The sequence below is a fragment of the Oreochromis niloticus genome, linkage group LG14, assembly GCF_001858045.2.
Source record: "Oreochromis niloticus isolate F11D_XX linkage group LG14, O_niloticus_UMD_NMBU, whole genome shotgun sequence".
Taxonomy (NCBI): domain Eukaryota; kingdom Metazoa; phylum Chordata; class Actinopteri; order Cichliformes; family Cichlidae; genus Oreochromis; species Oreochromis niloticus.
In genome coordinates, this window is record NC_031979.2 from 20,986,658 (window position 1) to 21,008,285 (window position 21,628).

General features: G+C 38.9%; 1 protein-coding gene across 1 annotated transcript; it reads right to left on the reverse strand.

Annotated features, from left to right (window-relative positions):
* Window positions 1-2,548: 2,548 nt before the first annotated feature.
* Window positions 2,549-15,875, reverse strand: ankk1 (ankyrin repeat and kinase domain containing 1). The gene is made up of 9 exons (XM_005455802.3): window positions 15,485-15,875; window positions 14,529-14,811; window positions 14,243-14,394; window positions 13,877-13,926; window positions 12,914-13,069; window positions 12,112-12,236; window positions 11,220-11,253; window positions 7,817-8,057; window positions 2,549-6,873 (listed from the first exon to the last, which is right to left on the reverse strand). Exons 1-9 carry the CDS (start codon window positions 15,667-15,669, stop codon window positions 5,832-5,834), a joined length of 2,268 nt encoding a protein of 755 aa, XP_005455859.1. The 5' UTR covers window positions 15,670-15,875; the 3' UTR covers window positions 2,549-5,831.
* Between the last annotated feature and the right edge of the window lie 5,753 nt (window positions 15,876-21,628).

A 21,628-nucleotide genomic window follows, 5' to 3' on the forward strand; every position in this document is an offset into this window, starting at 1 on the left:
GAAGACAGCCCTGCATATTTAAAGGAACCTGCAACACCCTTGTTGGTACTGAAGAGTTTGCTGCGACTGCATTATTATGCTCTGTTAACATACTGTTTAAACTGTATAATACTGCATAAAATAGGGAAATAGGTAAAACCTTGAACATTATTTGCCAGTTTGCCAAAGCATTTTGTTTAGCTGCACACATTTAGAGGTCACCTTCATGTTCAGATTTACAATGAAAATATTACCTTAGCTGAATCATGCTGTGTCGGGATATAGCCATGTCATGTCCTATCTCGTGCAATGCAGTAAATTTGTGTGCTTACATGATGTCTGACAATCCTGCATGCCATGCATGACTTGTACTCAAAAAGGCATGAAATTACCAAACAGTCTGTTGAGACTGACAGGAAGTGAGCAGTCACAATATTTGCTGTCGGTATAAGAACAGTTGTTATTCATCTTATTCATCTGCAGAGATTGAATACAATCTAAACAAGAAGTAAAGAGGTGAAGGTGGGAGGAAATAAAACAGAAACACGCTGTATCTGAGTGATGTTTTACATAACGTAGGCTTTGTGCTACTGGCAGCTTGTCCAAGGAGAGAAATGTTTGGACATTATTATTGTCCAGTGTGTTGGCTTAACATAGGAAATATGTATTTGTGTTATTATTCTGCAGTGCAAAAAAATTCAATATTTGCTATACTTTTTGATACCTTGTAAGAGTTTGCTGTCCTCAAGTCGTTCAGTGCCTTGAAGAACTTGGAGAAAAATGTTTTGCACAATGCCAATAAGACCTTTCTGTCAAGCCCACTCGACTCAGGTATGTGTTGATTTTGACATAATGGCTCAAAAGTCTAATTTCAGCTTATCTTCCAACATAAATCATTCCAAGCTGAAATGTTTACCTCACGCCTCTGTGACATGCTCTATCAACCCACGACCTTGCCAGGTATTACTTGTGTCATTGTTGCTTCTATTATGTATGTCTGGCACACTGTGCTTTGTTATCTAGAACATCAAAATCAGCACGGCTGTTTTTCATGTCATGAACAACACATGGATACTAACACATGTAAGGCCCCAGTTTCTTACACAAAATATGCTAGAAATGCTCTTAAAAGACCAAACTACATCAGGGACTCTAAAATATGTTAGCTTTTCAAAATAAAATGCATTGTCATGATAGGACTATATATATAGATAAAGATATATAGATATATATGTGTGTGAGTGTGTGTGTTTTAGCATTTATTTTTTGTTCCTTAGCATTCTCTATATTAGACCATCTGAATGCAGGAGAATTTCTTGACATGTATATTCCTGATTGGTTTTAAATTACTTGATAAAAGTCATGTGCAATAGAAATTAGAGATAGAAAATAGAACTAATGTAAATACATTCTTATCATTATTATTGTTGTTGTTGTTGTTGTTAAAAAAACATTTATATTTCCCCATATCCCTACTAAATTATTTATTAATAGTAAAATTGCTTATTTTGACTGAAAATCCATCATCCAAGGAATATGAACATTTGCTTTCTCTAGTTGTCGTTGTCACTCGAATCTCATATAATCGAACTCATTGTCCTTCCCATGATTCCATTAAAATCTGGAGAATGAAAAACCTACCAATTACTTTCAGGTTATACTGAAATCCTGATGACACACAATGTTCTTTGCTGCTTGTTAAAAGCATTTTTTCCCTGGACTGTTTTGACAACTACATTTAAATGTTTTATTGAGATAATTTTCATTGAGCCAATTTAGACAAGGCTGGGGTAACAACAATTAAAGAATAGCATATTATTATATATGTACAAGAAAAACAAAGTGTATTGTCTTTGGTTGTAACCCCTAATGTCAACCCCTATATATTCAGATGCTATCTTTCTTTAAACCTGTCCATTAAAAGCCAATTCAACAATCTTTAAGAAAGAATAAAAACAAGACATGCATTGTGTAAATTGGAGAGGGACGATGCTAGGCTAAAAGCATCGATTAAGATATTTTACATAGCCTGCTGAGCACAAAAAAACATTAGAAAGCCAAACAATGGCTAATTGCTCTGCACTAATGTGCAAATGATGCTCTTCAGTAGCATTCAAACACTAAAATCACTGCTCAGCCTTATGACTGTTAGTTCTCTTTTTTTTTAATATATAGTCTCAAAAAATATTAAACTTTCAATAATGAAATCATTTAACACTCTTTCAACTACAAATAAGTTTGAAGAATAAAATAGGAAACACAAGTCAAATCTATTGATCTAAAGATTTATTAACTTTAAGTTTGAGGGAGATGCTGCTACAACAATGCAGCCTCAAGGGAGTGAAACTGTCCCAAAACTTAATTTACTGAATTATGAAGCATGAGTGTGTGTTGGAAAGCGTAGTTTCATTTCTAGAAAGCAGTGAGCTTCATTAATAACTTTACAGAAAAATCAGGACACTAGGGAAATGAAGCATAAAAGCATAATAGGAATAAACTAGAAAAAATGAGATAATTCAGTAGTTTTTTGACTATATAACAAAATATATGAATACATATTTAAAAATCTTCAAGCAATTGTAATTGGGCATGTTGATTAATTTCTCAGTGTTTCAAGTCATTTTTAATACAATCACAGGTATGACCAAAATGCTTCAACCGATAATGTGAAGGGTGGTTCACTCAAGTGAAAAACAGCAAGCACTAATGCTCGGTATTTAGACAGGCCGAGGTGGGGTCTTCTCACAGAGTGAGAGGTCACAGAGAGATGACAGTGCCAGTATTTTCTATGTCATCACTCTGAAAAAAAATCATCTCCCATGATGCATGACAGATCACTCACTCAATTATTGTAGCAAGCACCAAAGATGCCTGCTTGCCCCTGCTGAGGCTGCACACCTGGGTCAAAAGACACAGCTGCATCAGTCATGATTGCAGCTGCTTAACACCACGGGGCTCAGCTCAAAGGTGAGTTTAACCCTGCTAAAGAGGGTTGTCTGCAGAGAGCATAATGGCTCTCTTCTGAGAAGCTAAATATACCAAGTAAATGGCCAGATTAATTCCTATCATTAAAATAAGAGCCGTGAATGTCAAAGAGTCCTTCTTTGCATCATTTATGGTTTAAAAGTTGACGAATTATTCTGAACAGTGCATGAGGGGTTAAGGCAGCATAAGACAATGAGATGTAAAAATGTATCAGCAGCCTCATATCCACATGATATTATTTGATAAGCTTTTGAAAGCACTAGTATACAATATTGCAAAGAGTTACACAAAGCCAGAAGAGCCTTTGTTTTGGTGAATACATCACCGTGAACTGTTGTCTAGAGTCACTTCAAAGCAATTAGGCCGTGAAGTCTGAGTTTAATTTAGATTAAAACTCCACAAAGTAGTATAACTGCATCACACAAGACATCAGAGCACAGAGGGGAAGAACATCAGAGAATGTTTAATTAAGCTATTGTTCAATTCTCTGTGAATAATATATGTTGAATGAATACATTCACTAAGAAAAAAAAGGGGGATGAAGTATAGCAGGACGCAGTGTGAAGCTAAAGACCACAACAATGCAATTTTCTTCTTTCTCTCTGATGCTGTTGGTGTCTGCGTTAGTGGCAACTTACACGGCATTATCTTCTTCCTGCTGGTCTCCCTATTAGAAAATAAAATTTGTTTAGGTGCCTTCAAACCCAATTACTGGCTGCGATAGAAGGTATCCAATGTGTCACCGTACGTGTAAAAAGGTTGAGGCAGAATCATCGATTTAGGTGGGCTTGATTAGATGCTAGAAAAGCGAGGGGTTTTTTTTTTTTAGGAAGTGGGATCAGAAGACCTGTATAGTTTTTTTTTCATGCTTTTTTTTTAAATGAATTGTTTGATTTGAATACTAGTAGGACAGAAATGCTGTTAGACAGTTTACACAATGACACAGCTCTGGTTTCCACGGATAAGTTTCATTCACATCTGTTAAATTGTCATCTGACTGTTTACAGTGGATAACAACTGCACAAATGTCATTTGCTTTCAATTCTTTACACATTAAAGGCTTCATACATTTCAAATGTGAATTACTGCAGTTAAAAGGACACTTTGAACTATAATCTGCTTCACATCCAACCCGACCTGAAATAAACAGAACTCTGCAAACGAGATTCTTTCCATAACACAATGCCTGCTTTTCAAACTCTGTTCAATGAAAACACGGTCAACATATATTTCACCTTGTTGGGTTTCTGATATAAAACTACATGACATTATGAATCAGGACTTTGCATATAGGAACAAGGAAAAATCTATGCAAATAATTAGAATTTGTTTGCAGGTGTAAATTAAACAAAAATCTTATGATTTTAAAGTAAAGGATTTGACTGTTCTCTATAGGTTATAGTTTGTATTGAGACTCTAGTATTTTAGTCAAGTGGTTCAAAGCACAGACTGTAATTAAAAGATGGATGTAGCCACCATGATGTCACGCATTAGTTAAGGATGTCTTGTTGTGAAACATTAAGCTGTTTGCCTTCACCTTTGCCATCTTGAACATGATGAGCAAGGGGAGGAGTTGTTTTCACAACCAGGAGTGTTACCCCCTGCTGGCCAATGGAAAGAATGCACTTCTGGAGTGGACCCAGTGGACCCAGGTTTTTAGACTTGAAAAATATGTCCATCATTTACATAATCTATCATTTCTAATAGTGTATTGGTCAGGTAAAAAGACAAATGGCAAGACACAGAGAAAGAAATAGTTTACCCAGTTCTTCTAATGACCAGGAGAAGAGGACTGATGGTTTCATGCTGTCACGATGTAATCAAAATCAACACAGGTAAACAGACAGGCACTTAATTTACTCAGGGTCAGAGATGCTGTGAAGGGGAAAAATGAACTTGGAATAAAATAGCAATTTAAAAATGACACAGCAGACATTCACTTAGCAACATATTTAAAAAAAAATCAAGCTCAGTGTAGGTCAAATATAACTCTGCTCTGTTCATTTACAGTACTTTGATTCAGCTCAGCTCCTAGCACTACATCTAAGTCAGTCCACTGTGATTCCAGGAAAACCCTGTGAATGTGTAGGTCAATACAGCTCCTGAATCCATGCATTTCATTTCAATTTAATAAGGTGTCACAGTGGTAAATGAGTGTGTCACATGCTGGGAAGTGACTCCTTCAGTCTGTAAGGAATTATTGTGGCTTGTCATGAAGCATACATGGATTTTTAATCAGAAATTCTCACATGAAGCTGTTAAAAATGGCTATGTCAATTCTGATATATGTCATTTAACCAGATTGGACAAATAATACCTGCATAAAGTCTGGCAGGTTTAACCAGAAGAATGCCTTAGTAACAGCAACACTTTTTACTATATCATTTCCATCTTCCAGTCGACAGGAAAGCACACATAAAAAAGCAAACAAGCACAGGGATTCAATAAGGAGAATCAATATACTTTATCATAATAGTATACTTCACCCGATTGTGACCCCCGTGTGTGTGGCTCACCACAGTTTATCACAATAATGACCCTGTCAAACATTCAGAGTTTAAAGTAATTATTTTCAATACAAATGCCTGATCGTGTGGTACGTCTGTGGAACTTACGGGAAAGTAATTACTGGAAAAATCAGATGCTGTTTTTTTAAGCAAGGACAGCAATAGATTTCTGCTTTCAATTGTGCAATGGTCTGACAAAATTCAAAATATAGATGGGTTTGTGAAATTGATTTGGTTTGCTTACACGTGGCAAAACTGGTCGTTTTTCTGTGAAAAAATCATCAATATCATGCTTTAAGTTGCCTGATAATCCCTCCTCTATAGTGCAACTTCGCCATTATATTGTAATCCTCATGATAGTTAACATCCATTTTCTAGTAGTTCCACTATTTCCAACTTTTCACTCTGCTGAGCTACATTTAAAGCTGTGGATCCAAAAGAATCCAGCAGTGTCCCATCTGCTCCATTCATCAGTAAAGCTTTTACAATGGGTACACAGCCATGCTGGGCAGCCAGGTGTAAAGGTGTGGCATTTCCATAATTTAAAGCATTGACATTTGCGCCATGGGATATCAAGTGGAGGACACTTGGAAAACTCTTACTGTTACAGGCCACATGCAGTGGTGTCCATCCTTTACTCTCCTCTGTGACATTTGGGTCAGCCTTGCCTGATAAGAGTTTTGCCACCAAATCTGGCTTACTCTGGTGACAAGCCAGGTGTAGTGGAGTCCATCCGTTCTCACCTCTTGCATTTACACAACCACCCTGACTCTCCAGCTGGACCAGTGTTGCTTCATGTCCCTTTAGGGCAGCCAGATGCACGGGGGTCCATCCCTGGATATTGGTGGCATCTGGGTTTGCTCCGTTTGACAACAGCTGCCTACATATGCCTGTATGACCCTTCAGAGCAGCCAGGTGAAGTGGAGTGTTCCCTTTGCTGTCTCCAATGTCAACAGTTGCTCCACTCTGTATCAACTGTCTGACTACTCTGTTATGGCCTTCCTCGGCTGATAGGTGAAGAGCAGTGCAGAGACATTTGTCTGTCGCATTGGGATCTGCTCCATGAGTTAGGAGGAGTTTCACGATACTGAGATGCCCGTAGATGGAGGCCAAGTGGAGCGGTGTCCTCCCGTTTGCCTTCTCCTGTTCTACGACAGCTTCCTGCGATTGTCGCAAAAGCAGCAGGCGCACCACAGTTTCATGTCCATTTTGACAGGCCAGGTGGAAGGGCATCCAGCCGGTTTTTTCCTGGGCGTTGACGACAGCACCTTTGTCCAGCAGGAGTCGGACAGTCCTGTCATCACCATTTTGAGCTGCAAAATGGAGTGGTGTCCAATCATCCTCATCTCCCAGGCTCACATCTGCGCCATGTTCCAGCAACAAAGAGATGATGTCATGTAGCCTGTTGAAATTAAGTTTGATTAATAGAGTACATTACAACTTAAAAATAAACAGTCCTACACTTCAGAAAACTACATAATGCCACCTTATTAGGATCAAGACAAGCTTGACTTTGCTTAAAAAACATAAATAGTGTGGAAACGTGGGCAAATCACCACATTATACTTTTGCAGTGAACCTTGCCTACCAGACGTGGAACAAGATTCAGAGATAGCATGAAGTGCATGTAGTTTTGCAATCAAGCAACTATGCAGAGACAGTGTTGCAGTTTTCAGGGATGTTTAGGCAATAGTTCAAGCATACTTAGTCTTATACTATAGATGATTTTCTGATTTCTCTGTGTGAACACTTTGTTGCATACAAGTATAAATACAATTTCAGGAAATGCATGTTTTCTAGATATTTATGCCTTTCTACCAAGCATTGCATAAAGATCTTGCGCAAATGTGATGCCATAATCAAGATCTTTATAACATTTCAGAATATTTGTAGAGTTTTATAGATATGGCATAATAAAAAGACGTAGAGCCATTAAAAATATATTAATTTATGACCCACAATGGAGTCCTAAATGACTCACTCAGTGTTTAATGTAGCCTAAATAACTTGGTAGCTTGAGGGTTAATAATACCTGTTGGTAAAGAAATGGGGTACCTATATGCAACACGCATACGCGCCTTGCCATATAGACAAATAGAAGATAGAAACACAAGGACTATAGCAAGACTACAGTACAGACTGCTAAAAAACAGTGATACTGAATCAATCTTTTCCTTTAGTTCTTAGTAAGAAAGCAAAAACTGTATTTCCCTCATTTTCAGTGCCTCCCTTAAAGAGCAGGAAATCTGGTTAAACTAAGGATCAAAACAGGCAGTTGTTAGCACAGCATTGTCCCTTAGTAGCTTGTAACTGATTTAAGACAACATACACAGGTTTATACACACCTCTGCAGAACAGCAATAAGAAGAGGAGTGTAACCTTTGGCAGTCGTACAGTTGACTTCGGCACCCAGATTCAGGATGTGCTCGACACTCTCTGAATCACCGGTGGCTACTGTGCAGTGAAGGAGTGTTTTTTTGCCGGAAAACTGTGTGGATACGTGTTCCCTTCTCACAGACTTCCTGAAACTGCCAAAGTCCTTTTTTGATAGCATAGAGAGAATGGCCTCCTTGTCATACTGGCCATCTGTGAAATAAAAAGAAATTTGCATTATACAGCTTAGAAAAAAGAGAGCTTTTGAGTACTAGTGTTGAAGATGCAGCGCTGTGCAAAAGTCATTTTTTTAAAGTGGCTTTCTGAAGGTCTTTTATAGTTTTTCTTTGGACATTGGCTGCTTTTTCACCTAATTTCAATCCAGTCCATGTACCTGACCATTTTAACACTGACCTATGAATCATTCAAGGATATTAAAGAAACCTAACTCAAGGGATGAACCAGTGTTGTGTCTACACTGTATCTTTAAGCACTTTAAGTACTAAGCCTGTCATCGCAAAGCAAGAGAATACATTTTAACATGCATTAAATAGTATTTTTGTACCAAGAAGTAAGGGTGCATTGAGTGTAAGGAGCAGATGGAAGAGAACATGGGGAGGTGGATGTATAGCTTGAAAGTCAGTAAAAGCAAGATAGCACATGTGCAAATGTCCAAAAAAATTACAGGGAGTGCAGAATTATTAGGCAAATTAGTATTTTGTCCACATCATCCTCTTCATGCATGTTGTCTTACTCCAAGCTGTATAGGCTCGAAAGCCTACTACCAATTAAGCATATTAGGTGATGTGCATCTCTGTAATGAGAAGGGGTGTGGTCTAATGACATCAACACCCTATATCAGGTGTGCATAATTATTAGGCAACTTCCTTTCCTTTGGCAAAATGGGTCAAAAGAAGGACTTGACAGGCTTAGAAAAGTCAAAAATAGTGAGATATCTTGCAGAGGGATGCAGCAGTCTTAAAATTGCAAAGCTTCTGAAGCGTGATCATCGAACAATCAAGCGTTTCATTCAAAATAGTCAACAGGGTCGCAAGAAGTGTGTGGAAAAACCAAGGCGCAAAATAACTGCCCATGAACTGAGAAAAGTCAAGCGTGCAGCTGCCAAGATGCCACTTGCCACCAGTTTGGCCATATTTCAGAGCTGCAACATCACTGGAGTGCCCAAAAGCACAAGGTGTGCAATACTCAGAGACATGGCCAAGGTAAGAAAGGCTGAAAGACGACCACCACTGAACAAGACACACAAGCTGAAACGTCAAGACTGGGCCAAGAAATATCTCAAGACTGATTTTTCTAAGGTTTTATGGACTGATGAAATGAGAGTGAGTCTTGATGGGCCAGATGGATGGGCCCGTGGCTGGATTGGTAAAGGGCAGAGAGCTCCAATCCGACTCAGACGCCAGCAAGGTGGAGGTGGAGTACTGGTTTGGGCTGGTATCATCAAAGATGAGCTTGTGGGGCCTTTTCGGGTTGAGGATGGAGTCAAGCTCAACTCCCAGTCCTACTGCCAGTTTCTGGAAGACACCTTCTTCAAGCAGTGGTACAGGAAGAAGTAGCATGGCTGGCAAGAAAGGGTATAAAAGAAGAAAAACTAATGACATGGCCTCCTTGTTCACCTGATCTGAACTCCATTGAGAACCTGTGGTCCATCATCAAATGTGAGATTTACAAGGAGGGAAAACAGTACACCTCTCTGAACAGTGTCTGGGAGGCTGTGGTTGCTGCTGCACGCAATGTTGATGGTGAACAGATCAAAACACTGACAGGATCCATGGATGGCAGGCTTTTGAGTGTCCTTGCAAAGAAAGGTGGCTATATTGGTCGCTGATTTGTTTTTGTTTTGTTTTTGAATGTCAGAAATGTATATTTGTGAATGTGGAGATGTTATATTGGTTTCACTGGTAAAAATAAATAATTGAAATGGGTATATATTTGTTTTTTGTTAAGTTGCCTAATAATTATGCACAGTAATAGTCACCTGCACACACAGATATCCCCCTAAAATAGCTCAAACTAAAAACTACTTCCAAAAACATTCAGCTTTGATATTAATGAGTTTTTTGGGTTCATTGAGAACATGGTTGTTGTTCAATAATAAAATTATTCCTCAAAAATACAACTTGCCTAATAATTCTGCACTCCCTGTATATAAAGTGGATATTCTGGAGGAAGGCTGTTAAAGGTGGAGTGGCTGCTCAGGAGGAAAAGACACAACACAGAGAAGATTCATGGGTTTTGTGAAGGAGGACATGCAAAGGGTTAGACTGATGAAAGAATGAGAGGGACATAGTGAAATGATCCACTGTGGTGACACCTAAAAGGGGAAGTGAATATCTACAGCCATGTGTAAAACATTGTTTCTGCCTGGATTTCAGTAAGTGGTGTTGGGGATCTTTTTAAAACTGATTCAAATATGAATGTAGAAAAGTAGCATCAGATGCACCATGAGCCACCATGATCTACCATGACTTTAATCCCCCATGAAATACTCTGAAAAGAATCTAATTGCCAGCTTTCAAGGTGGTGCTAAAAAATGCCAGTGTGTTTTTAAAAAACATACCTCGATTGAAAAGCACACAATGGAGCACAATCAGTCATGGATTGGCCTCCTCAGAGCCTGGACTTCAACATTACTGCAGCAGTGTGGGATCATTTTGATAGAGAAAGGAGAAAAGGCAGCCAACATCCAACGAAAAGCTTCGAATGACCTTCAGGAAGCCTCAAGAACTATTCCTGAAGACTATTTAAAGAAGTTACAAGAAAGCTGCCTATAAGAGTTCAGGCTGTGTTGAAGAATCGTGGTGGTTCATTTTCAAGCTTGTTAGAATTGCAGAAACTCTTCAATCTTTTTGCATGAATGTCTGGGTAGGTTGTCAGTCATCCAGGTCACCAGTCTGAAGAACTTAGTAAGAAAGCAACTGTTGTCTTCTTTTTAAGCTCCTCGGATTAAAATCTGTACTTCCATTTATATTTGAATTTGTTTCAATAAATCGCAGCAAATATTTTTTAGCAAAACATAGACGAATAAGGGTTGTTTCAAGACTTATGAACAGTATTCTGTATCAGAATGTGTTCATAATTATAACAGACTGTAAGAGTGGAAAGTAGCCTGACTTATTATCTTAATGTTGTTTGCAACACTGGGTCAAAAGCATCAACAACGCATTACTGTCTCCTCCACCGAACAACAGCTCATCCACTCTATTGATTGTATTGACTCTATTTGTCAGTGTGAAAGGTAATGTTTTGTTTTTTTTTAATGTGACAGCACTGTAAACATCACTTTTGAAATGTCAGCCCTGCAAAAATTATATTGAACTGAACATTTCCATCATGCTCTAAGAGCGGGTTTACCTGAAGGAGAGTCGGACATTTCGGGAATAGTGATCTAAAATGGAAACAAAAGAAAATAAAACAAGTCATCACAAGTGGTTTAAAAGCACATTAATTAATCATCGCATGAGACAGAGTAATAAAAGCTGATCACATTATTCATCTTATTTACACAGAATAATAAAGAGGGGGGGGGGGATCCTGGTTGGCCACACTTTTTCATGCCTTGAAAATTTGTACAGAACTTCAAAGACGAGACTGAGACCTACCCTAAGCTGGAAAAATCGTTTTAAATTTCCCTTCAATACTACAATCCTCTTGAAATAATCTGTAGGTTACTAGACTGACTGCCATGAAGCTTCCATATTTTTTCCAGCCATTTTAACCTCTTATCCAGTTTAGGGTCATGGGGGCAGGTGGGTGAGTGTGTTAGAGGTCATCAAAGATAACCAGTTCAAGTGTTAGTAAAGTGTCCGTTTAGAGAATGATGGTTTTAATTATGGAATTTGTTGTTTTTTAATGACCCGAATTAGTTTGCAGGATTTTTTAACCACAGTTGAGGTGGCTGCTGGATGCGTTCTCCACTAACTCTGTTGGTTAATCTTATGATGGGTTTTGTTGTTGTTGTTGTTGTTTTGCTTTTGAAGGAGCCCGGGGTGCCAGAAAACACTTGAAAGCAACTGGCTTTGAGGGTAAATCCTACTAAAACTGGCGATCCCCTGACTTTTCATTTGGTGTAACACAATTGACATTTTAATCGGCCTCAGATGTACATTGTGCTAATTAGCGAACGCTAGTGAACATTATAGTCAAGCTCCCTATAATACCACTAATCTGCCCTCAAAGCTGGAGTAGATACAGTGCATACAACAGAGCAACTAGGGTGGAGTCTAAAGAGTGGAGTCGAACAAACCTTTTTCACTGATGAGAACAGCCAGGGATAATTTGCTTTCTGTTCCACATCTCCATTTTTGCCACTGTGAATTGGTCCTGGGACCTTAAAGACTTCGCTCAGAGCCTCCGTTTGCTTCACAATGTCTGCACACAAACAGCAGTCAAGAAAATCTTTGAATTGGCCTGTTCAAGTTAATGTATTCACCAAAACCCAGTGAGGACTGCGCCTCTACACAGCATGAATGGTCATCAAGGAATCGCAGGTGAATTATTTCATAGATACGGTACTAATTGTGGAGAGATTTGTGAACACGACAAATTGGACAAGGTGCTGTTTATGAATAAACATGGAGGTGATTTGTATTCATCAGCATGACTTCTCAAGTCATGAGTGCTTGTTTAAACAATGGTGACCCTGCTTCTTATTATGTAAAGGATGAAAACCTCATTTGAATATATGTATTTCACTAAAGCATTTCACGCATTATACTGTGTGCTCTGGGAGCATATCATTGACTTTTGGCTTTAAAATTACTTCAAGCTAAGAGGAACAACATGACTATTTGTTGTTTATGCATTTATTTTTCTGGGAGTTCAAACACTGGTCTGATGAAACTGATGTGCACTAGTAATCTTATTAAAATCCGATTGCCGTGGGTCTGCTCTGAGCGCTCGAATGCAAAACTGCACGTAGTTCAGGATATCTCTAAATCTTGTTCCACGTCTGGCTAGTAACCTGGAATGCCCCCTCCAAAAAGTTTTGCATTTAAAACATTTAAATTCATAACAAAAAGGCTCCTGAAAGCATCCTTTTGCTGCACCTGAAAACGGTGGCCTCTTCCTGTGATCATCGTCCCAGCACTGCTTCATGATGCTGATCATCCGTTCGCACTCAGGAGGCCTCTGATCGGGTATCATAGTCACACAGAGCCTCTTCCCCTGTGACACCTGTAAGAGCACTGTGGTCACACTGCAACCTGCATCCAGATTTATATGTAGATGAGCACATGCAGTAAGCAGTCAATGGAGCAAAGTGAACCTACTTGTTTGATGGCTTTTTTCAAAGTATGTGTAGGGCACTGACCCAAAGTATGCTATACATTCATTTAGGAGAGTGTAATTTTCTTCTTGTACAAATGATCCCTCTGATTATCCCTCTAAGGTTTAAGTTCTCACATAAAAATAGTCACATTTTTAACCTCAAAATCCGATTATTTTTTTCTAAAACATTGTGATAGGGGTTATGAATCATTAGTGGCTTATAATCAATGTGGTATTGCTTCAGAGGTCTAGACATACCAAATGAATTATTGTGATTTTAACGTGTTTGTGGGTCATTACCATTGTACTAAGCTTACAGACAGTTACTGTCGATATGCCAAGTTAAGATAACAATCTCTTGGCGTTGACTTGACTTTAAAAGTAGTATCAAGTTTATCTGATTCTGTAGGAAGACATCTGGCTTTTCTAACTCGTCTGACTTGCCACTTTAAAATGTTCACAGACAAGTTTTTTCTCAGGAGGAAATGTCTAATAATGGAATCATGAGTACTAATTACGCCAGTTTACCACAAAGCACATTTTGGTGCCGTGTTTTAAAGCTTCTGCGAGTTTTGTTTTATATGTTTCATAGTGTTATTCACATCATTTAAGAACTATTTCTAAAAACACTAAAATGAAATCCCTTTATGTTTATGCGGTGTTTTATAATTCCTTTCTAAAGAAACACCTATTAATCATTTTGGAATGAAGATGGGATTCATATCAAATGAATAATTTCCTACCTGCATACGGTTTCTGTTGTGTCAGAATTTCCCATATCACAATTCCAAAGCTGCAAATCAAAGCAGAAGGAAGCACTTCAGTCCTAGCGTTCTCATTGAACTTTGTGGATGTACTCCTCATACATAAAAGGCATTGAAAGCTCTTTTTTGTTCAACGAAAAGCTTTTCAGCAATGAAAAATAAATAAATAAAAGCGCAACAAGGAGTGAGTGATATACATCTAATATGTCCCTCTGAGTTCTGAAAGATTAAAGTATATATATTGTGCAGCAAGGTTACACTGTGTGAAGTGTGGACGGTGCGCCGAATCGGAAAAAAAGCTGTGATTCTGATGGTGCAATTTCAAAAACACCCTTGGCAAGTCACCTGTAAACATCAAAGGTAGTTCCTGGAGGATCGGGGGAGTCAGTGAAGGTCTCTGGAGGAATGTAACTTATGTTCCCTCTTGCAGTCAGACGCTCCATGAACAAGGTCTTGTTCATGCCCTCCTCCCAGTGGATTAAACCAAAATCTGAAATCTTAGTAAAAAAAAAACACACACACACACACACACAAAACAAGAATAAGACAATGTTATCGAATTATCATAGAGCGCTCTGCAGAGCTCAGAATAAGCCAGGAGTTCATTTTAAGTTTCCAGAAGTTTACTGACCTTGATGTGGAGATGATCGTCCACAAGGATATTGGAAGTCTTCAGGTTAAGATGGAGTAGTGGAGGTTTCATGCTGTGAAGGAAATTCATGCCCAAGGAGGTCTCATGAATCATCTGAAACTTCTTTGGCCACATCAAAGTGTGACTGGCTAGAAGATTGTTCAGGGACCCATTACTCATGTACTCCATCACAAGTGCAGTCACTTCACTGCACATGCCATATATGGGCATTATGTACTTGAATTTCAATTTGGCTATGCTGGACACCTCCTCTATTACTTTCCTGGAATAGAAAAAAAAAGGCTGTGATTTTATTCGAATTTTGAACTTTGACCACTGGAAATGTTTTCTGTGAAAAACATCAAAAGTAGATGTGTTGAGAGCGATGGATACAATGAATCCAATAGTTTTTCTACAATTCAAGATGAAGTCACAGTCCAATAAGCATTACAAAATATTCGTTTAATCTTGAATTTGTTCCGGTTCACTGATATTTGCCTTGGACAATATACTGTTTACCTTTTTTAGAATAGCTAGTGATCAATCTCTTGGTTTAAGCCATGTTAATTCTGTGGTTGGTTAATGTTTAACTAATACGTATTCAACAATCAGTTGTCATGTCTGGTTCAGAGAAGGAGAAATGAAAGTGATAAATCATAGCTGTGTTGTAACAAGTCCATGTGGTGTTTAACATTGCATGGACTTGTTCTGTATAGCCGTTACACTCCTACTGCCAAGTCTTAGTACTCCCTGTTGCCTGTGATAGTGTTAATTTAGCCTTTCAGAGGGTGCGTGGTGCTATAATATAGTGGGGTGGGATTCGTTAACAGCTTTGTCATATTACAATAAGATTTCCTGGCATCGCAAATGGTAATTAAATGATAAGCTGTGGGCCTTTCCTTTCTATAGACCCAATATTCTTCAAAGTATTCTAACAATTATAACTTAGTTCCCACCTGTAAAAGTTGTTTCCACACAAGGTTGTGTCAAAAGTTTTCAACGCACATTTTTCCCGCCAGAGCTTGACCTTGACCTGGTACACCTCACCAGATTTGCATTTTGCCACCTTAATCCAGTCAGCCTCAAAATCATCCTTTTGGAAGTTCCTGAGCTGCCCAGGTGCTCGGTCAAGGCGATCCATGAGTGCAAAGCTCCTCTCTCACGCAAGCCCTCAAAACAATCTCAGTCTTTAATCCTTCACATCAACAGGGTTTATCTTCCAGATCAACATTGATCAGCAGCACCGCAGGAGCTTGTGTCTCACACGGGGAGAGGAAAAAGCCCAAGAACACAGACACACTTTAAAATAAGTGGAGCTGGCTGTGTGGAAGTTACGAGGAGTGACATCCAAACTAAACTACACTCAAGATCTGTGGGCGGAGCTGAGCTGAGGTGTAGAACTTGTTTGCTCTGCAATGCTGCAAAGCCGGTTTTTAGCAGCCGTTACTGCTGTCATAGCTTTCGGTCAATAGTAAAAGCACTTTTTCTTTCTCCTCTGATGCCAAGTTGTGATATTTTTTACATGCCAGTTCTCTCCTGTCATTCGATTCTGTTTACAAGTGTTTGTCGAAACACTAAAACCACCAGAAGTAAGGTGAATGAGACTGAACACATCAGTGCAGTGGTCTGCTGGGGGGACCTGCGGGTCAAAGAGGTGGTTTTATCATTATGGCTGATCACAGTAACCTTACTGGCTCATGACCCATCCACTTTAACAAGGCACACCACTAACACATATAGTTGAATGGCTCAGTTGTAATCTGAGTTGAAGGATATGCCCATTTTGCTAGCACCAGGGAGCCATGGTATGCATTAGTGTATGTGTTTTGTGTGTAAATGACATGCAGGCTCTTACATGTACGTAAGAGCCTGCATGTACAGGCGTAAAGATGTACATATTATATAACTAATAAATGGGCTAAAATTAACAACACACACACACACAGAAAAAGCTTTCACGTGCTGCTTGCTTGTGCTTTTATTTAGAGTTCACTCTCCTGCACTAGTGTTCTTATGCTTGTGTGCCTTGGCAAAACCTCAGTGTCAGGTTGCTCAGACATCAGTGCTTCCAAGGCGTCTGCAGGTCCCAGTCCACTGCTGCATCAATAAGAGACACTGATTAGACGATATTCAACAGCTCTGCCACTCAGCCTGAACCTCCCGCTCTACCTCTCCTCCTAAAATCTGAGCCAAAACCACACCTGAATACTACAATCAGTTTTAAGATCAATAACCCACCAGAACCCCCTAGAGTAACGCAATATGGCGGCTCTGCTATGCCTTGGGAATGGTTTGACTCAATTTTTCCTCTTAACAGGAAGGCTCAATGCAACTGCAACTCAGACAAGGTTGATGGGAGTGTTCCCTTCAAACTGATGATGCCCCCATCCATACGATCCACGGCATTGATTGAATAGCTGTGATAACTATGAAAATTTTGACGTCATAGATCTCTGGATGAATATACTAGACAGTGCTCTGTACTGCCACCATAAAAACACTAATTGAGGGAATGTGTTTTTGACAAATGTTATTCATTGTTCCTGCAGAGCTCCAAAGATTTGAACAATTATTTTCACACACACTGACCCTGGAGCTGTTTTGGCAGCATGTGGTGGCCCAGCACCTGGAAAATCTCATCTAACTCATCTAGTAGGCGAAGTTTTGCCACAAAGCTCTACTCTCTTTTTTTAAAGCTTATTCTTTGTTCGGGCACTTATTTTTTAGTTATTCATTTGTTTTTTAATGTGTTGGGCACTGAACTGCACACCAGGTGGTTTCTCTGAGATTAGATGTGAAATCAAAGACGGTGTGCAAACACATTAGCAAACACCTTAACTTTTTATGCACTTCAAGTAGAGGACACAACGTGACTGTCAAAATAAGAAATAATATAAAAAAAAATCGAAAACAGTCATAGTCATAAGAACATGATGTGTTTCTCATTTAAAGTTCAAAATTACCTGAAACTGTGTGGAAAATTGACTGAATAGCTTTAGAAATCTTTGAGCATTCATTATGTGTAAGCATCCACTACCACAAAGCAATGCCAGATCATCATTTCACCTACACCTTACCCTCAGCCTAGCTGGTTTTCCTGCCACAGTTTAGGACACAGAGATGCAGAGAAAATGAAATAAGAAAAGACTTTGACCTGGTAGAGTCTTATTGTTTTCTGCATACAAGAAGAAGGACATCATTTCAATTACATTGTGCCTCTATCTTCATTAAGGCTGAAATGAGGCACAGCATTGCTTCATTCTACTGTGGAGCTGGTCATAGAGTTAATTTAGCATATTCCAAATGTATCAATAATCCTTAATAATGAATTGTAAATTTAGCATCGCTGCAAGCGGACTTTCAATGATGCTGCATCTTGCCGGGATAATAGTGCATAGGCACTATTATCTGTGAACCCATTTCATCTCTCGATCTTTCACAACATTTATTGTGAAGGATCGGGAGCCTTATATTTTCTAATCATGTATTTCCATCTTTCTGCATCATTAAAGCAGGCTGTTCCTTGAGAGAAAAGATTAAACTGCCCGGCTTATGCAAAAGGATTACGGTAATAGAAAGCTCAATCAGGAAGATGAGAAAACAAAGACGTCCTCTACCTTCTCTTCTATTCCCACCTGCTGTTCTGGTTTATAGGCTCATTCAGTTATACTCCACCACCATTCAACCCCCTTTAGAGCTGAATTTATCTTGGGACATGAGGTTTTGGTGCAGTGTTAACGATAGTGATGAACTCCCACATACATTTATAGACACACACATATATAAATGATTCCTGTGGGTCCCTGGTAGCTATGGTACTCATTTGGGCCGTCTCCCTTGGGTTTCTTGATTCCCATATAGCACATTTAGAATAAATATGGCTCCCTTGAGAGCAAAAGTCCAGCAAAAATTCCCAGTTGTGTGCAACTCTCTCTGTGAAGTCTATTTCTTATTGTATGTGTCTTTGTCTTATTTTTTTAAACTACAAATGTAAATGTGATTCATCAGGTTTTCTATGCATAATGCACGTCTTATGAGAGACCAACCACAGCCCAGCATTCTGCAGTCATTTCATCCTCTGAGCTAGCTTTTTGTTCAGGCTTTCATTTGGGAGACATGGTTAGAATTTTTTGGTTAATAATTCTACTTCTAAAGGATTTTCCCTTGCCGGCTCCTTTTAAATCTGTCAGCTCTCTCTGCAGGGATGTAGAGCGCATGTGGAACACATCTACAGGGTCACGTTCATTTAGACATGTCCTATTGATTATATGTTTATTTTGCAAACCCCAAAATGGGATAAGCTCTAACTATATTATTGTGAGGCTTGACAAGATTATAGATTCATTTTTTTGCAGAGCACTATCAAAGAGTGGAGCATTGTGGTGAGCTGTGAATGCCTTTGCACTCAAATATAGGAAGACATGAGCAGAATTACTAATTTAATGATATGAAAGATCTTCACTTAATAGAAGGTCACATTTGTTTTATTTTGACAGCATATTTTCTTCCACAAAGACCAGAAAGGCTGTTCAGGATATGCTCTGCTTATATACATATTTTTATTTTTTTTTTATTCTGGAGATGGCAAAAGTATCAACCCCTCAACTCAAGTCCTAACTACCCAATCGCTTTCACTCATCCTACAAATACAGGTGCAATAATAAATGAATTTAACATTTACTGACAGCCACAGCTTCATGCCTCACTAACTAGCACTATTATTTAGGAGAGACTCATGGATTGATGTTCCAGTGTAAAGCAGGCAGCCGTGATAAGATTTCAAATAGGCTACCTGAGGGTGGAAGTCTGTCTTCATTGATGGAACCCGCATCTTGTAGCTCAGCCAATGGCATTAGCAAGCTCCACCACACCGGGTAAGCTGACTGGTTAGAGCTAAAGGGTTTACGTCCTGTAATGGCTAACAAGCTTAACTCCAGCATTTCTTATTAATATTCTGTGAACACAGACGCCACCACTGGACTAGAACATTGCTGGGCTCCATGCACCTCTCAAGAGCAACAAACATTTTTTATTCATTATTCATTTCTGCAGAATAATAAACATTGACACAATGTAAAATTAATAAAAAAAAGGAGAAATATAATGGTTACCAAAAAAGAGTCAGACTGAAAACTGTGAAATAATTATTTATCTTTTTTTGCAGTGGTTCAAAATCTGAGGGTGCAGTAATTTAGTAGTGTTTCACATTTAAATCCCATATAATATAAAGCTGGGTCTGTTTCGATTTGCCTAGATCAGCCAAAGTCAAGAGTCACTCTGCACACTGAGCTGTGGCCCACTTAAAAACAGAGAAAATCCCATGGAGCCCACCTAAAAAAAGAAAGTGATGTATTTCTTGGAAAATTGTATTCAAAAAACACTAACAACACAGGCTGTTGACTATGTTTTTGCTCATGCTAACCAGTCATATGCAAAGTGTTAAGATCAATGTGTGACCCACCTGGCACAAACTTCCATTTAAAAGCAGCACATTCTGGTCAGGTTAATATCACAAACTAACCACCTCCTATTACCAGTTTTAATTCACTTTTTACATAAATAAATAGATTTATATAAACATCTAACTGTACACACGTAAGTCAGTAATTTCAAACTGAATTACTGTGGCTTACCTGCAGTAACTTCACCAGCAGTGCCCACCCCACACTGTGGGAATCACTGGCCTAGGCACACTCAAAGTAACATATAATTTACTTATTGTTTGGACTTTGATTTAAAGATATATTATGTAAATTCTGACACCACTAGTTAAAAACATGTCTGCTAGTGCAGGAAAATGGGAGCACAGGAGTTGCTGTCTTCACCAATGTGTCATATTTTGGCTTAAAATGGACTCAAGGAGAAGACTGGTTAATATTTAGGGACAGCTGGTAATTGGCTGGTTTATTAACAGGGACGCGACCAGGAGCCCTGCCAGAGAAGAGAGAAAGTGTTAACAGCAGCCAAGATCAATTGAACAACACATTGCAGACTTGTTTAATTAATTTCCACTGTCTTGCTTGTTGGTCTTGAATAAAGTTTCCAGAGATGCTCACGGCTGGTAGGCCAAAATCCAGGTGGAAAGCAGGTAAATCCATTCCTTTGCAAGGAATGAAAGTGACTGAATGAAGCAGGCGAGAGTAGCTGGAGGTGTTTGAAATATTCTTCAGGTAGGTTGTGATTCAGATTTACAGGACAGGCTCCAAGCGGTTAACTAGAAAGGAGATGGACAAAACTGGGTTACGAAGGAAAAAGCACAAACACTAACATATAGCAGGGAGGGACTTATTATAATTATCATTATGATTATCATCATCAATCACCGGCCAGAATTTGAAGACCAGCTCTAGCCTCCACTCTTCGCCAGATGGTCTGCTACCTCGCAGTGGGAAATCAGCTCATATAATATTGCTTAATGTTCATGTTCCTCCTCATGTTATGTTAACATGATTTTCTCCCTGCATCTTCAGTATCCACGCTCTAGGTTCAACACTCACCTGTCTCTCACCTGGTCTTCCAGTGCTGGTCAACTCAGTCTCCATGTTTCTTACTTGTCTGCCCTCCTGCCTGCAACAATCCTCCGGACACTGAAAAGGGAAAAAGGTCGGACATCTTGGCTACTCACTCCTTGACTCTCTCGGACACTCACCTAGCTGCCTCCCCTGGAATCATTGCTCTTCATCTCTCCAAGTGAGCGATTTAATTCTTCTCACTCTTCTGAAAATTCTCACCTCAACATCCCTGATCGCATTTATTGGATTAACCCACCTTTTCTTCTCTTACAGTGAACTCATCTGCTGTGACATTCACAAAACTCTCTCTATTAAGATTCCTGAGTTAAATAAAACCTTTGCTCTAAAGAAACACTTAACCACTGTGTCTGCATTTGGATCTAAACTCAAGCCTTTGTGGTCGTTTGTATTTTCTAATTAGTTTTTATTTTTATTTTGACTCTTTGTTTTTATTAATTTTTAGTTTTGTTCAGTCCATGAATGACTCATCAGACAAGCTGTAGTCATTTTCTTTTTACCAAACTAACAGATACTAAAACTAAGAATTTTTTTTTTTGACCAAATTCACAAAATCATTTTCAGTTCATT

Bases quoted from the DNA above. Each gene is read 5' to 3' on its own strand.
- ankk1 (XM_005455802.3), bottom strand. From the start codon at position 15,669: ATGGATCGCCTTGACCGAGCACCTGGGCAGCTCAGGAACTTCCAAAAG. The intron at 13,070-13,876 runs GTAGGAAATTAT...ATCTGGATGCAG, and splicing joins ACAACAGAAACCGTATGCAG to GTTGCAGTGTGACCACAGTG. The intron at 6,874-7,816 runs GTGTGTATAAAC...TAATTTCAACAG, and splicing joins CTTATTGCTGTTCTGCAGAG to GCTACATGACATCATCTCTT.